This window comes from Crassostrea angulata, chromosome 7, assembly GCF_025612915.1.
Source record: "Crassostrea angulata isolate pt1a10 chromosome 7, ASM2561291v2, whole genome shotgun sequence".
Classification (NCBI taxonomy): domain Eukaryota; kingdom Metazoa; phylum Mollusca; class Bivalvia; order Ostreida; family Ostreidae; genus Magallana; species Magallana angulata.
Window position 1 is genome coordinate 41,357,917 of NC_069117.1, and position 16,193 is coordinate 41,374,109.

At 32.5% G+C, this 16,193-nt stretch overlaps 1 protein-coding gene across 2 annotated transcripts; it reads left to right on the forward strand.

The window, feature by feature from the left end:
- The first annotated feature begins 251 nt into the window (after positions 1 to 251).
- Positions 252 to 15,698, forward strand: LOC128155699 (thyrotroph embryonic factor-like). Of its 2 annotated transcripts, XM_052817536.1 has the most exons (7): positions 252 to 270; positions 3,787 to 3,886; positions 4,446 to 4,676; positions 5,175 to 5,453; positions 8,595 to 8,753; positions 12,017 to 12,099; positions 12,392 to 15,698. In XM_052817536.1, the coding sequence occupies exons 1-7, from the start codon at positions 265 to 267 to the stop codon at positions 12,623 to 12,625; spliced, it is 1,092 nt and encodes a 363-aa protein (XP_052673496.1). In that variant the 5' UTR covers positions 252 to 264; the 3' UTR covers positions 12,626 to 15,698. The 2 variants fall into 2 exon arrangements, with proteins under 2 accessions (XP_052673496.1, XP_052673497.1); XM_052817537.1 differs by lacking the exon at positions 8,595 to 8,753.
- The last annotated feature ends 495 nt before the right edge of the window (positions 15,699 to 16,193 follow it).

Here is a 16,193-nt window from a genome sequence, read left to right on the forward strand (position 1 = left end):
CCACTATATTTTTAAATGCCATTTATTATGAACAACCAATAATTGCAAATCGTGATCACGGGCACAAAAGCTGATTTTGTCACATGATTTTGTTCTGACATAGTAAATTGTCTTTTTTCAGAACTTGTATTATTTTCCGAATATAAACAATAAAAAGTCACTCGATGCGTTAATATGATGCCATGGTAACGGTTACGTTTTCCAGGTTTAAATAAAACGCATCACAGCTGAATATTCGTCATTTTGAAACAGCAGACAAATCAAATGCACGTAAGTTATAAACAGTTTATATAAATATTTGTATTAATATAAGTCGACAAAGATTTGTTGTTTTGATTTCTCGTATTAAGTAAAATGATATGAAATGACATTATTTACGTGACGTAATTAACACTTAGACAAGAAAACTAATAAAATGAATATTTTGCTGTATACATGTACATGTTTATATATTTTAGTGTATGCACAAGAGTAAATATTTTCATAGCCTTAATTATTTAGTATAAATTTGATGAAGTGAAAAGGGTTTGACGCTTACTTGGTTCTTCAAACAATAAAATGTTTTCTTTGGTGATTCATGTGGGTTACTCAGTATGAAGGTAGCGACATTGCAGAAAAATACATACCCGGCGTTTTTATAAATTATTGTACACCAGTACGTTAGATTAAAAAAAAATAGCCAAATTGTCTTATGTAGGAATTCGAGTCTGACATCATCATGTTTATTTCGTGTGGTCCGTGATTTTTCTTGAATTATCATATTTTATTGTATACAACACATACAAAAGGATTACGAACAAGTTCGAGCAACTAACGATCTCTTCACTGTAAATTGTAAATTATAAATGTAAACATTACAAAACTGTCATTGAAAACTATTCAAAGCAAATGTACACAACACCTGCACAATCATAATATATTCTATAGTCTGATAATGAAGTATAATATTAACATTTCTTGAATATACGTTTCAACATAACAAAAAGTACAGTTGTTTAATTTGGTAGGTGATTTTTTTTCTTAGGGTGCTGAAGGTTTCGACCGATCAAAAACTGATTAAGAACAGGATTGTGTAGATTTCAGTACGTTATCATAACGCCTCCAATACTATCTTTTTTTAAGTCCACTAGGGGGTTTTATGGAGTGTTATGATATTTGATTTATTTAGATCCTCGAGATCTGTGTTCCATCATCCCCACACTTGGCGGGTGCCCTAGCCAAGCTGTTTCCGGAATGTCTCCTCCTCTACCTGGGGAGTAGCCCGTGTCCCAGTCTGTATAAAAGAGGAGGCAGAAAGACAGCTTCCAAATGACTACTCTTTTATTAACTTAATACAATAAATATCAATATTAATTACAATGAAATTTATCAACATTAATATCTATTACAAAAATCGATCTCTGAAAATAAAATATTAGTTGAACCCTCTGAATCTATTAACTTTACTTTAGAGAATGCGCGCCAGCGTTATAATTTATCTTACCTGTATAAAAGAGGAGGCAGAAAGACAGCTTCTGGAGAGCTGTGTTTCCCTCACCCCCATCTTATACCCCAAGGACACTGCGCTACAACATTCTCCTCCTAATAAGTAAATGCGATCAAGTGCATAATAATGATCTGACGCACCGCGGTCAGTAGTAGCATTTCATTTAGATTTCTGACCCGGCGTCGACAGGCTCATCACTGGACTTAATGACACATTTCTCCATGAACATAAATAAACACACGCTATCTATCTAACGCATGTACTAAAGTACATGCGTTAGATAGATAGCGTGTGTTTGTTTTCTAATATAAATGGTACAATGTGGTGTAGATTTATACATTGGCCCATCATAAAAATTATTTTCTCGAAGATATCAATGTTTTGTTTTTTGTTTGTTTGGTTTTTTTTTGTTTGTTTGTTTGTTTTTTGTATTTTTTTTTTGGCTGGTTTTTTTTTTTAAAGTGGGGAGGGGCGGGTTTATTATATTTATCACTGATTTTTTTTTTCGGGAAGAGGTTGTTCTATTATACTTTCCCCTCAGTTTTTTTTGTGTTTTTTTTTTTAAAGATTGATACGTATGAAAAAAATGCTGATGCTGGGCCTCTTTAAATCGTACTGCAAAAGTTATAAAAAATTTTAAATGTTTTAATTCATTCGACATCTGACTTTAAGATTTTTAGGAGCTGAGTAAACCTTGTTTACCTTCAATTTTTTGGAAAATATTTTTGTGTTTTCTTCCTTCTCTTTGCAAATAAACTTTTATTACTTGGAAAGCACCTTTAAAATTTGGTTTTAATTTCAAATTTAGCGACATGAAAAGGAAAAAGTGAACCGGATTTTGTCAGATGTTTCATTTTTTAAAAATCATTATCATTTTTATTTTTATTTTATGAGGGTATGTCACATTAATCATTCGTTTTGTAACACTTCTTAACGCATGCGTGGATAAGAACATAGGTCGACCGCGCGATAGGACATGGCAAAATAAACCCACCCAAATGGATAAGTACATGTATAAGATCCGTAACAAGGGTGGTTCTAAGCCATTTTACTGTTATGGATACATGTAATTAGCATAAACGTTGCATTGAATCAAACAATATATCAAGAGCAGGCAGAAAATGGTCTAGTTTTTTCACCATCTAAATTCAAGGTTTAGCTTTTTTTAAAGTAGACCTATTAATTTAAGAAATGTCAGATCCTAGATAATACAGAAAGAAAAAACCCTATCGTTTAGTGTTAACAGTGACTTATACAGGTTGAACTGACCGGGTGTGTTATATTAATGTAAATGCATATTTTTTATTGTAAACGATACACAGTTCATCAAATGACTTAAGAAGCATGAAGTGTATTTAAAAAATGTAATTAATTTATTGAATATGTTGCACATGCCATGCTATGGGGGGGGGGGGGGTCCAGACCCCACCCCTGTAAATTCAAATTTCTTGAATTTACAACATTACATTACCAAAAATTATGGATCAGGAACCTATTGATTTCTCATCGGACTTTAAAATCTTTTAATTTTACCGGATCTACACCTAAATATGCAAGGCTTTGGAACCCCTTGCAAACAATTTAATGATCGGCTTATAATGGACCCCCCCCCCCCCCCCTCCCAGATAGGAGGTTGATCCTGTGTCAATCCGCGGCTGCAAACGTCATTTGAGGAAAGCCATTACTATGCTCCCTTTTGATGCTATCGATAGTTGCATTAATTTTATGAAATTATTGAGGCAAATACATATTAAAATTTGAATAACTTCAAGCCATTCATATAGCTCAGCTAAATTCAGGGACCTTTTAAAAAGCTTACGTACAGGCAAAAATTAAATGACACAAATGTTAGATCCCAAATTTTGCCATGTTGACAGTCGTGTATATCATTTGAGATGTGTCGAGTGTGGGATACATCCCTACCTAGGACATGTGCACGTGCATATCAATCAATCTACATGTATAGAAGTTAGAACATATGCACTTAAATAGTATATAGATAACATGCGTTTTGTTATTGCCAAAAGAAAATTGCTGCAGCCAGGGAGGAGGGGGGAGGGGTGTGACATATTAAAGAAAAGCCAGCCATAAAAAAACTGTAAGGCATAGACACAGCGCACATTGGGCCCAACGTGACATTTTTCGGCATTTATCAATAAACTATAAGGTAAACGTATATTGCAGAGCTCTGATTGGTAGATATTTTTATACCTATTGACACAGATAAGCAGGATTCATGGCAAGTCAGGCAGCATTCATGAGCGCGGATGTATTTTGATATTGTTCCCGTGTTTTAAAAGGTGCACGAGATGGCCTATAACACTTTTGGGGACTCAAGGTATACCCTGAAAAATCTATTGGAGATTCCGGAGTTGCAACATCCCCCGATCCTAAACGGGCGTGAGTATTAAAAGCATAAAATTACGTGTTAACATATCTCTCTTCTCTCTCTCTCTCTCTCTCTCTCTCTCTCTCTCTCTCTCTCTCTCTCTCTCTCTCTCTCTCTCAGATGTCTTTTATATTGTTTTTCCTCTCTTGTTTTATTTGAAATTTGAAACGTTACATTAGTATTATTATGAATATAAAACAATGCAGTTTCAATTATTATTTTTAATTACTGTAAATTAAATGCAAGGAATTAATGTTGGTCATTACACTACAATATGTATTATTTTTCCCCACATATTATAATAAAACTGCTGGGGAAAAACTTTGTACTTAAAAAAAAAAAATAGCAATGAAAAAAGTTGATTGGTAGGATACTATATCTGGCTCAACCTATGTGTACATAATGTAGAAATATGATTAAAGTTATGCATAAAAAATATCTTTTTTTCCAAATATGCATGACAATGCCGCAATTTCAATAGATGTATAATTTAATACTTTATTTTTGATTTCCGAGGAAATATTTTTTTTCTCCATTTTGCAATTTAAAGCCTAAATCGTTTAATTCCAGATTTGGATTCAAAGAAAACTGGAGTTTCATCTGGATATGGGATTCCCTCTGCCTTCCTTGGTCCTACCAATCTTTGGCACAATGCCAACCAGATTGACGGACAAGGAAATGGAGAGTTCAGTTTGCAGTATATGGACTTGGATGAATTTCTCTCTGAAAATGGAATTCCTTCATCAGAATTGAATACTGTCAATAATCAATGTGCTCAAAGTCCACAGGAACCAAAACTAGGTAAAATTATTTATTTTTTATGCATTCATTAACTTAATCTTTTTGAATTTTCTATGAACTTTTTTTTTTTGCTTGGTCAATTAATATTCACCCTTTTAAGACCATTGATTTGTTGACTTTTGAAAATGTTGATGACTAGTCATTTTAAAAATGAACTCAAACATGACTTAGAGCAAATGACTTTGGGAGCATTTTATTCACTAATTAATGTTTCAATTTTAAAGTTTTAGCAGTAAGGTAAAAAAATATTTCAAGCTTTATATATGTTTATGTAATCAATGGGGACAAAAATTGTACAACTTTCAACATGTCAACAATTATAAATAGCAAAACATGTACATAACAATGATTAATCTCTCATGTCAGTTAATTTAGAGCTTAGTGGCAAAAATTACAAAACTCCTTGTTGAACTGTCTTATATAAAGCATGGATAAATGGATAATGAATGTTTTATGAAAAGTAATTTTTATGTGTGTTTTTTTTTTTGTATTGAATAGCTGGTCCCCCCTCTGAGAATTACATCCAATTACAAACTCCACCCACCCCTCAAGCCTTATCCCCGGGACTACCCCCTAAGAGAACTTCTCCCAACAGTCCAAGGCAGGTTTACGAAGATGTTCATGAAACCAGTGCCCCAACATTTTACAGCAGTGAGGGTCTGAGGAGTCCATCCTCCCCATACAAATGTACAGAGAGCTCTAATGGCTCCTCAGTGTCATCTCAAAGTACAAACCAGAGCAGCAGTAATGATCCCTCAGCTCAACCTATTATTGCAGGTATTGTAGAATTTTACCTTTGATACTTTGCTTGCATATGAGTGTCAGCCTCTCTCTCTCTCTCTCTCTCTCTCTCTCTCTCTCTCTCTCTCTCTCTCTCTCTCTCTCTCTCTTTTGTACACATGCTTGCATGATGACAATTGTAGGTTTTTATATTGATATTTTTCTTGAACATGAATGTTAAATGCCACGCTCTCTCTCTCTCTCTCTCTCTCTCTCTCTCTCTCTCTCTCTCTCTCTCTCTCTCTGTATACTAGTTTGCATAAATACCATAAACATTGTAAATTCTTTATTGTGTCACATATGCACATAAACTATCATTACTTTTAGAGCCCTATGGTCTCTAGGCTTTCATTTCTATCTCCAGTATTACCCTAGCTAAGTACTAAGGTAGTTACATCTATAATATGATTAACCATGCACGGAAAAAATTATTCATTGTTCATTCAGGCATATCTATACCTTATTGAATAAATAATGATCATTTCTCATTATGAATATGTAAACAACTTGTGTGTATGTATACAGTCACCAAAAGTTCTAGAATTTTCTCTTCTTTTTTTCTCAGGCCAATGAATTCATACGAATATATTTATCAAAGACCTTTTAGTTTATGGTGTTATTTATTATAATTCCCCATAGTCTAAACTGTGTAAAGCATTTCAGTTGAATTTTACCCTTTTCTTTCTACATTGTATTCAAATTAAAAACCTTTCATCAGATCCTGTTCTTAATCCATTCAGACATCATGTATGTATGTGTGTTAACACTTAAAGCTACATTTAATGAGTTTTTTTTTAAATTAATGATGTGAGACCTTTAGCAAAGATTTAGCCTAACGCTAGGATTGCCAGAGTGCCTTGAATAGACATTTGTGTGCGTGCAGGAGATCCAAGTTTCTTTAATTATTGATTTTTTACTGGGTCATGTATTAACATCTTTCTCTAACAGCAACCACTATCATTCTGAAAAGAAACCTTTGGAAAACTAAAAAAAAAAAAAAGAAATAAAAAAAAAGTAGGACAAGAAGACACTGATTTTCAGTGTAAGAGGATCAGTTAGCCTTTTATTTTGTTTATCCTAAGTGTACAATATTTTTCTCAATTTTGTTGCATGACTGTAGCATTAATAGGGTTTACTGTGTAACATATTGTGTTGTAGCAAAATCTGTATTAATTGGAGTAAATAAATGTGAATCTCTCTCTCTTTTTCCCCTCTCTCTCTCTCTCTTAGCTATTTGAATTAAGAATTAACCCCACTATTCTTTAGCTCACCTGAGAGAAAGACTCCGTGAGCTTTTCCGATCAAGATTTGTCCTTTGTGTGTTGGCGTTGTCATTGTTAAAAACTTTTCACATTTTCATCCTTTTCTCCAGAATCTCTAGGCCGACTTCAAACAAACTTCAGACAAGGCATCACTGGATAAAAGGGAATCAAGTTTGTTCAAATAAAGGGCCACACCCTCTTTAAAGGGGAGATAATTTTGAATTTTGCTGGGGGTGGGGGGCGGCAGCGGCTGCATAACTCCTCCTTCAGTTTTTAAAATAGGTAGTTTTAGTTTGTTGATCAATTGTACATATATGAGAGATGTGCATATTACTTGGATGTTGATTTTTAATAATTTTTGATTGAAATACCTGCTGTTGAACTTAGTGAATAGTCATTTTCTCGCAGAATATTGCATGTAGGGTACCACTATTGTATGGGAAACTCCTCCTACAGTTTTTAAGATAGAAAGATGTTGTCTTGCAGATCTTGGACATATACCAGAGATGTGCATACTACTTGGATTTTGATTTTTGGTAATTTATGAAAAAAATTCCAGCTGTAAAACTTAATCATTTTCTCACAGAATATTGCATAAGGGGTACCCCTATTGTATGGATAACTCCTTGTTTTGCAGATAAAATGAGCATAGATCAGAGAGTGCATATTTCTTGGATTTTGATTTTTGATTATTTTTTATTTAATTACCAGCTGTTGAACTGAGTCATTTTCATGCAAAATATTGCATGTAGGGTACCTTTATAGTATGGATAAAGATAGGAAGTTGTTGTTTTGCATATCAATTGAGCATATATCATCAATGTGCATATTACTTGGATTTTGATATTTGATAATTTATGAAAAAATACCAGGTATTAAATTTCGTTATTTTCTTTCATAATATTGCATATAGGGTACTCTATTTCCCTGGATATGTACAAGTGTTTATCAATTCAGGGTTGACATGGATAAGGGGTACAGTTTGCATAAAAGAAATCCAGGTTTGCTGTCACACTTGTTGAAAATTTGTTGGTATTTTTAAAATATCTTCTTTTCAAAAACAAGGTGGCCTGAAAAGCTTTAAATTATATGGAAGCATCCTCAGGTAGTGTAGATTCCAGTTTGTTCAAATCATGATCCCTTGGGTAGGGTGGGGCCACAATGGGAGAAACAATTTTTTACATAGGAATATTTAGAATTTTTTTAAAAAAAATCTTCTTAAAAAAACCTAATGCCAGAAAAACTGGAACTTGTATGGAAGCATCCTTAGGTAGTGTAGATTCGAATTTGTTCAACTCATGATCCCCGGGGTAGAGTTGGGCCACAGTTGAGGGGGGGGGGGATCAAGTTTTTACATTGAAGATATAGATAAAAGAATCTTTAAAAATCTTCTGGAAAAGCATTTAGCCATAAAAGCTAAAACTTGTGTGAAAGCACAGGTTTTGCAGATTAAAGTTTGACCAAACCATGATTCCCTGTAGAAAAGTGGGGCCACAAAGGGTGGGGGATTTTTATATAGGAATAGAGAAAAATCTTCTCACAAATACTAAAACAACAAGACGGGAGTTTATTTACCATAAATATATGTGGATAAAAATCGGCAGATTTTTTTAAAAGTTTTGTTTACTTAGTTGTCAAGATATTTTGATTTTGAAACTGTAATGCTGATTTGATCAGAGTTATGGCTATTTTTGTTCAGGTGAGCGATGTGGCCCCTGGGCCTCTTGTTTTGATTACCCTGTAAAGCATGAAGTCCTGACACTAGTATGATTAATCTAAAATATTATCCATAGTCTAGTTTCTGTCTTATTCAAGATGGTGTTAATTGGATTGAAAAGGGGGGAGTGCCATATAAATTCTTGAATCTCTTTTACAGACTCAAGACACAGTGCTAGAAGGGGAGATATAAGTCAGGCAAGCCCCCATCACCCCAACGGCCAAGTAACCCCCATAAGTAGCCCGGACCATCCCAGTTCTTGTCACAATGGAGAGTACGAGTTAAATCCCAGTGACTTGGCATTGGCATCAGTTCCAGGTAACAATATTACCATGGCAACATTGAAAATTGATGACTATCCCTGTTAATTTAAGTCACACATTTGGCACCTGTAGGTATTAACACTTCTTTTCATCAAGACATGGATAATTTGAATAAATATATACATGTACTTTATTGTATTGGCATATAACGTAACTTTATTCTCGGACCAAAAAAGCGTGAAAATGCAGTAGAAAGTGATCATCTGATAAATGGGTCACTGTCGTTCACGAAAAGATGAATCCTATTAAAACAACTTCATTAGAATAATTTTTTTTTTGTTTTATATCAGTCATTAAATGTTCAAATTAACGGAAAATGTCTGATTATGAAGATAGAATTCAAATTTTCTTGCTGTAATATTACTGATAACATTTTTAATGGGACTTTTTAAAATACTTAAGAATAATGGGCTTAATGTGAGCATATGATATGTTGAAGGATCAAAATCTTAATGTAATTGATGGTATAATACCACTGAACTTAAGTTACCTCAGTGTGTATGATTATCTTTCTGATATATCAAAGTTGGCATCTATATGATATATATATATTTTTAATTCTCTTAATAAAGATGTTGAATTTTGATAACTTGATTTATGATATAGATCATAATATTATTGATTTATTCATAATGATTACCATTATATTTCACACACATTCATGGGCTTTAATTGATATTTTTGCAAGAAAATTTTTTTTCAGGAAATATCAAATATTTTAACCCTCCATCTCCAATATATTGAGAAATTGTGTTTCTAGATACACAAAATTGGGGTTTGTGTACCGGTAAATTTAAATCTTTCGTAAGGTGAAACAAAATTGTTAAGTAATGTTTTCTGTATCTCATGTGGCATAAAATTATTTAGCTGCAGGTTGTTCATTTTTTTTTGGGGGGGGGGGGGGGGGAGGGGAGGAAAAAATTGGATAAAAAGATTCGGAGAGAGTCTAATTACATTATTGCAACTAGAGGAGCTTGCTACAGACCTGCAGCTTAAAAAAAAGATTATTATTGCTATTTCATGTAACTACTTGTACATGTAAGAAGTCAATATGCATGCAATTATTACATTTATTAAATTTTGATAAAACTATAAAAGAAGAGATAATTGAATTTTGTTTTAGACTATATTTAATAAGTTTTGATATATATATCAGCAAATTTAAAATGTGTAAATATTTTCAATATACCTGTACCAGTAATTCAAAATATATGATCCTCCTTAAAGTTATAGAAGCTTGGTGAATGAAATGAAATCTTCCACATATATAGCGTGAAATATGAGAGTGTATGTATTATAAGTGATGATATTACGCAACATGTAGAGTAGATTCATTCATGGATTCCAACCACTCCTTGTATTATCTTCACTTCAATTAATCACAGAACTGTTTACGTGCAGCTAAACCTCTCTCTTTTTTTTTCCTTCTCCGATTTGAGATTAGAAAATCTGTGCATTCATTGCATGCTTTGATTGTGATTCTCTCATTAATTAAATTATTTATCTGATCGATGTGAAGCCAAAGAAGAACACTGGGTATTTGGTGTTTGCTCTTTTTTCCCTTTAGCTTAGCTTCAATTCTTTCAATCAATACCAGACTTACTGAAATCTAGTGGGCTGTGTTTAAGAACATTTCATTAGTTTTTTCCCCTTGTTTTTAGAAAACAATATTTTAAGATGCGCAGTATACTAAGATGTACTTCATGCATTATATAAACAAGTGCTGTGAATGGTATATGTTCATGTATTTACTAAGGCCACATCAATATAATTTCTTGTTCGTCATACCCAGCACGCTGGGTTTTAAATTGAACTATACAAATAATATTTAATTTATTAATTTCCCGCATCCTAGAAATTCAACACTGTTTTCTGTTCTATTTCGATCTGCTCTATTTTTTGCATTTTAAATACATGTAGTTTTAATATATAAATCAGAAACAAGTAGAAAAAAATCTTTCGCCTAAAAATTTTGGCTACAAGAAATTATGATTTTATGATTTAATCGCTCGCCCGCTCGTATTTTTTTTTTTAGATGTCTGACGAACAAGGAATTATATTTGTGTGGCCTAAGGCTACCTTAATATAGTGCAATGATCCATATAGTAGGGTCAGTACAATGTATAATTACATATAAAATATAAAGTCAAGAATCTATTAAACATATGTTTTATAAAGTATGACAGTCAAGACTCACAGTTCAATACCTGCAGCGCTAGGTATAGCTCAATTGGTAAAGCCCCTGACTGAGAGATTCAGGGGATCCTGATTCGAATCCCTGTCTGGTCTATCATTATTTCTCCCATCCTGTTACATTTGGTGCAGTGCCAAACCCTGGCACCAACAGGTTAACTCCTACCAAAGGAAAGAGCCTGGGGGGATCTTTGAGGGCAAAGATCATGCATTTAAGGGGAAGGAATATGATGGTCAATCAGGTTCAGATACTGTAGATTCCTTATTTTACAGGGGTACTTAATTCCGCAACAGTTTTCCATCAAAACGCAAGAACATAAAATTGCGAATGCTGCAATTTTATTATAACTTCATTTTGTTAACATATGTCCGAAAATTAAAAGCAGGATTTTGAAATATGTTAGATGGGCTTCTTGCGATTTTAAGCGAATATTAATTCTTTACATTTAATTACGAATTTACAGTACCGGCACCAGATAGCTAAGTTTGATAAGATCACCTGACTAGAGTTTTAGAAGGCCTGGGTATGAATCTCAGGTTGGTCCGTCATTATTTCTTCCGTCCTGTTACAAAAGCTAATTCACATCTCTTTTCTGATAATGAAGATTGAATGGTTTCAGTCTCTTTGTCTTATCTCTATATTAGATCTATAAATTGATGACATTTATGCTTTTTTTGATTGAAACTGTATCAAAATTCAATCTCATTTACCTTAGGTATTAAATTTGAAATTGCAGTTGAACTGAGGGATAAGAAGCAGATTGTGCTGTCATTTGTACTCTATGGCTCTCAATATTTCAGCTGACGTTATGAACCTAAAGCTTCACATTATTTTTTGCAATATCAGCTAGTATATTTAGATGATTTGGTCGGAAAAGGTATCCGGAGAAGGGATTATATACTATTGGTTAGGATAGGTTTTTGTTACGAAGGCATTTTATTGTTGTTTTGATTTAAATCATTGGAATCATTGATTGATTCCATTACATGTAATTGTTTTGTTTGACAACTTCTTTTTTTTTTGATGATGTCTTAATCAAAGGAGTTCAATTTTGGCTTTTGTAGGACAAGAAAACTTTGATCCTAGAAAATGTAAATTTTCTGATGAAGAGCTAAAGCCCCAGCCAATTATCAGAAAATCTCGGAAGGTGAGTTAATGATTTATTGTTTATTGTACTGTACAAATATCCATCACTATTATGGCTTGCACCTAGCTCACATTGAGTTTGAAATAGCAAATTATACATTGTTGATCCTTTTATTTCAGACTTAATAAATCTTCACTAAATGTACTTGAAGAAAAAATTGTCAATTTGAGTATAGAATTTCTGTATTAACATCTATGTAATGGCTGAAATTGTTTTTGATGGGCAAATAACATTGGAGGAAAAAGAGATTAGAATTCATAGTTTTCTCTATTATTTTTCTGCATGCAAAAAGGTTTTTGTGCCTGATGCTTGTAAAGATGAAAGATATTGGATGAGGAGAACTAAAAACAACATCGCAGCAAAGAGATCTCGAGAAGCCCGTCGCATTAAAGAAAATCAAATCGCATTAAGAGCTGCATTCCTAGAGAAAGAAAACAATGCTCTGAAAGATGAAGTCAACAAAATTAAGGAGGAAAATGTCAATTTGCAGAAAAAGCTGTCTCAGTATGAGCAAGTAGGCAAATGATGAGCCATCAGAATCATTCTTTTTTTTCTTTCAAAGGTATAAAGAATTTCAAGATTATCTATGAAACTGCTACGGTATCTAAAAAGCAGACTACATATGATGGAAGTCACATGGTTCCTATGAAAATGACATTGCTTTTTATGGATTTAATTCCAACAAAAAAGTGTATTTTTGTCACATATTCGTCACATTTTTATTGATATTAATATAAGGTGTATAACATTTCTCATAAAAACTTGAATCACATAAAACTATTTGTAGGAGTATGCATTGAATGCTGGTATTCTTTTGTTTAATGTGCGCAATACATATGTATCATATCAACATCATCTATATTGATTTACTTAAGTTATCACTTTTTGAGGTATTATTTGATGGAGCATTTAGATAATGTGTATGATTATTTTACCTGGTACTAATCTGGATTACTGCAGAACAAGAGATCAAGATTTCAATCCATGATATGTTTGAATCGGATATTACGTTAAGTACCAAGGGTTTTATATTATATCTTGCTAAATTTTGTGAAATGTTTTGCCGAGAGATATGAGCTTTTACGCTTTTTCTAACTTATCCTGATCATCGAATTATTCAATGTCAGCTGCAGGTGTTAATACTCCAGGCGGTGAACTTTTGCTCTCTTTGCTTCTGGCAGCTTCTGTCGTAGGAGGTCTAATATATGTGATAATGTAGAATTTCAAACACCGCCAACCCCCCCCAACCCCTCCCAACCCTGTATAGCTCAGTGAGTGAGTATGATTTGTCATTTTATAGATTTTACTGTCTCTTGAAAAAAAAAAAACTTTTTACAATAACAAAAAAAAAATACTATGTCTATGGAATCCATAAGAAAAAGTAAATTCTATTGTTTTAACAATATTAATTTTCATTATGATAATGAACTTGCTAATAATATTAGACCTTCTGGGGCTCAAGTTATCATAATGTACATTATTCCTCCAATGTGTATATACATAGAAATATACATGTATATGTCTCGATCTTTATATTTTCTTTCAAGGGAGTGGCATATTGTTTTCGTCATCTTTTATTACATATACTTCTGGGTTTTCTTCACAAAGTTTGTGAGCACATTTTTTAAATATCTTGTATTTGTGCCAGAGCAAGAAAAACTTGTCAAAGATTTTTATTTTATTTTAGGAAAAAAATTACGGTTGGGGGAATAAGTTACAAAATTTGATTGCTTCTGTATTTGTAATATGTTCGTGTATATTCACACCTGTTGGTCAGCTAGTCGTATACATTCCTGGCAAAAGAAATAATAGATTCATTTTAACAAAACCTTGGACTTTCAGCTATCTATTCCTTGCGTCAAATCAAGTAATAAATGACGCGGTTTCAAGCGAAATATGCATAGATTGCATAGTCATACCTCAAAAGCCAGACGAATCTTGTTGATTTCAAAGAGCCATGGCTGAGTGGCCAGCAATGAAATAGACAGGCCTACGTCACATGGCTGTTTGACACAACTACTTAAAGTCCAAGCTATTGTTAAAATGGTTCTAATATGATAAATAATATATTTGTTTTTACATGTATAGACACACAAATAGAAATACATCTTCCTTTGAGCACTGCCATGTTTTTCTGATCGGGGTTGCCTCCTTCAGTCACAAAATTAAGTTATCACTATATTGTTATAAAATTTTCATTTGATTTAAAGCATACAAATGCAAAAGACAATAAAATTCAAGCAAAGAAATTGAACAGTTTGAAAAATTTGTTTCAGTCATTAAGTGCTGATAACATCATTCCTATATAAGTTTTTGTTATTTATAACCATTGGCTAATGAAGATTTTATGCAAATATTTTATGAAGGTTCAATTTTCCATATGAATATAGATATCTATAGATTTCAGCATTGGTTGAAGGATTATAAATTAAGTATTTTTGTGGGTTTTTTTTTAATTTCATTTAAAACATCTCTGAATACATGTTTTTTTTCTAAACATTTAAACAATAAACAGGTGTGAATCAAAGTGCAATTAATTATAACACATTTATTATTTTCATTAAAAAATCATTTTTTTCTTCATTTTTTAAACTGGGGCCAAGATAAAACTTGGATATATAATCCTTTTATCGATATTTGAAATATCAAGGGTTAAATACAAAAGAAAAATCAACTCATGTGGTTGTGATGTCCCATTTACTTTCGACAAATTCATGTCATGATATTCCAGATATTAATGTTCAACATTCTAAAGGTCAAGCACATTTCTTGTGGTGGGAACATTATTTTCACTATTAATGCATATTGAAAACATTGGTTTGAAAAAGACATATGAGTTATGTAACCACATTAATGATTTGGACAGGAAAAATCATCTGTAACTTGTGTGTGTATGCAAGAAATTACATGATATTAATAGCTTGAAGTTTATACCTGTACAATCTTCGCTAGGCAAGGGTTTCTGATTGACACGAGCGGTTGTTGAGGAGCATTGCAGATAAGAAACCCTTGGCTATCGAAGATATGTAATAATACCTGTACATTGTATGCTCCTTTTGGTGTACAGTTGCAATTGCTAGTGTTCATTCCAAACATATTTGTAAATATATGACAGTATATTTGTTGTTTACATGTGTTATGTATGTTGTGTAGAAATATGTGAAGTAAAAAAAAAAAAAAACAGTTCCACATGACTCAAAATTTTGACATGATCTTGATAGATTGAATATTAGTCAGCAAATCAATTTCATGAATTGAGAAGTTTGTTGTTTTTTTATCAACTTTTATGGCAAAATTACTACTAAGGGTTGAATTGAGATATTTTATGAAACTTACATACCAATTTTATGAAAATTTTATTAATTTTTGATAGATGTACACATTGAAAAATTATACCGGTATATATAAGGTGGGCCATATTATATCATAAGTGTTTTGATGTCAAATTGTGATCTATGAAAAGCCTTAAAGATGCTCATTTTGTTTTCAGAGCTTTTGTTTTTGTTGAAATTCAAATGTTATAAATATATATTATATATAATTATACATGAAGTATTGTTATAGGTGTAAAACTGTAATAAATATTGTTCACAAGTTGATTTGACAACCTGACTTATTTCTGCTAGCTGGAAAACATGAAGTTAGTAAATGCATGCAGGTGAAACATGCATGTAAAGACAGTCTGATCCAGAAATACACAATGTAACAAACTTTTTACATAAATGCACACTTAAAATGAAATATAACAATGAATATCACCAGAAAATTGTATTAAGTGTTTTGGCATTGTGCCACATTGTCTGTAGCAATGGATTAATGGCCGATTGTGCAGAAGTGGAATATCATTCAAAGCTATTTACTGTTGGGTTTTTTTTACCTGTTTTATGTCGATTTTAAAGGATGCAGTTCTAGATTCAAAGTTTAAAATTCCACATGCGTTTTTCCATTTAACAGGAACTAAAAGAGTTATAGATTGCAAAGGGTAATGGTTTTTGGATATGCGGTTAATCTCTTTGTATATTAAGCTAGTACTACAGGAATATTAAATCTTTTTTGTTTTTTAATTCAGGTAGAATTTACCTATTGCTTAATTT

Bases quoted from the DNA above. Each gene is read 5' to 3' on its own strand.
- LOC128155699 (XM_052817536.1), top strand. The intron at 5,454-8,594 runs GTATTGTAGAAT...TCTCTTTTACAG, and splicing joins AGCTCAACCTATTATTGCAG to ACTCAAGACACAGTGCTAGA. The intron at 12,100-12,391 runs GTGAGTTAATGA...GCATGCAAAAAG, and splicing joins TTATCAGAAAATCTCGGAAG to GTTTTTGTGCCTGATGCTTG.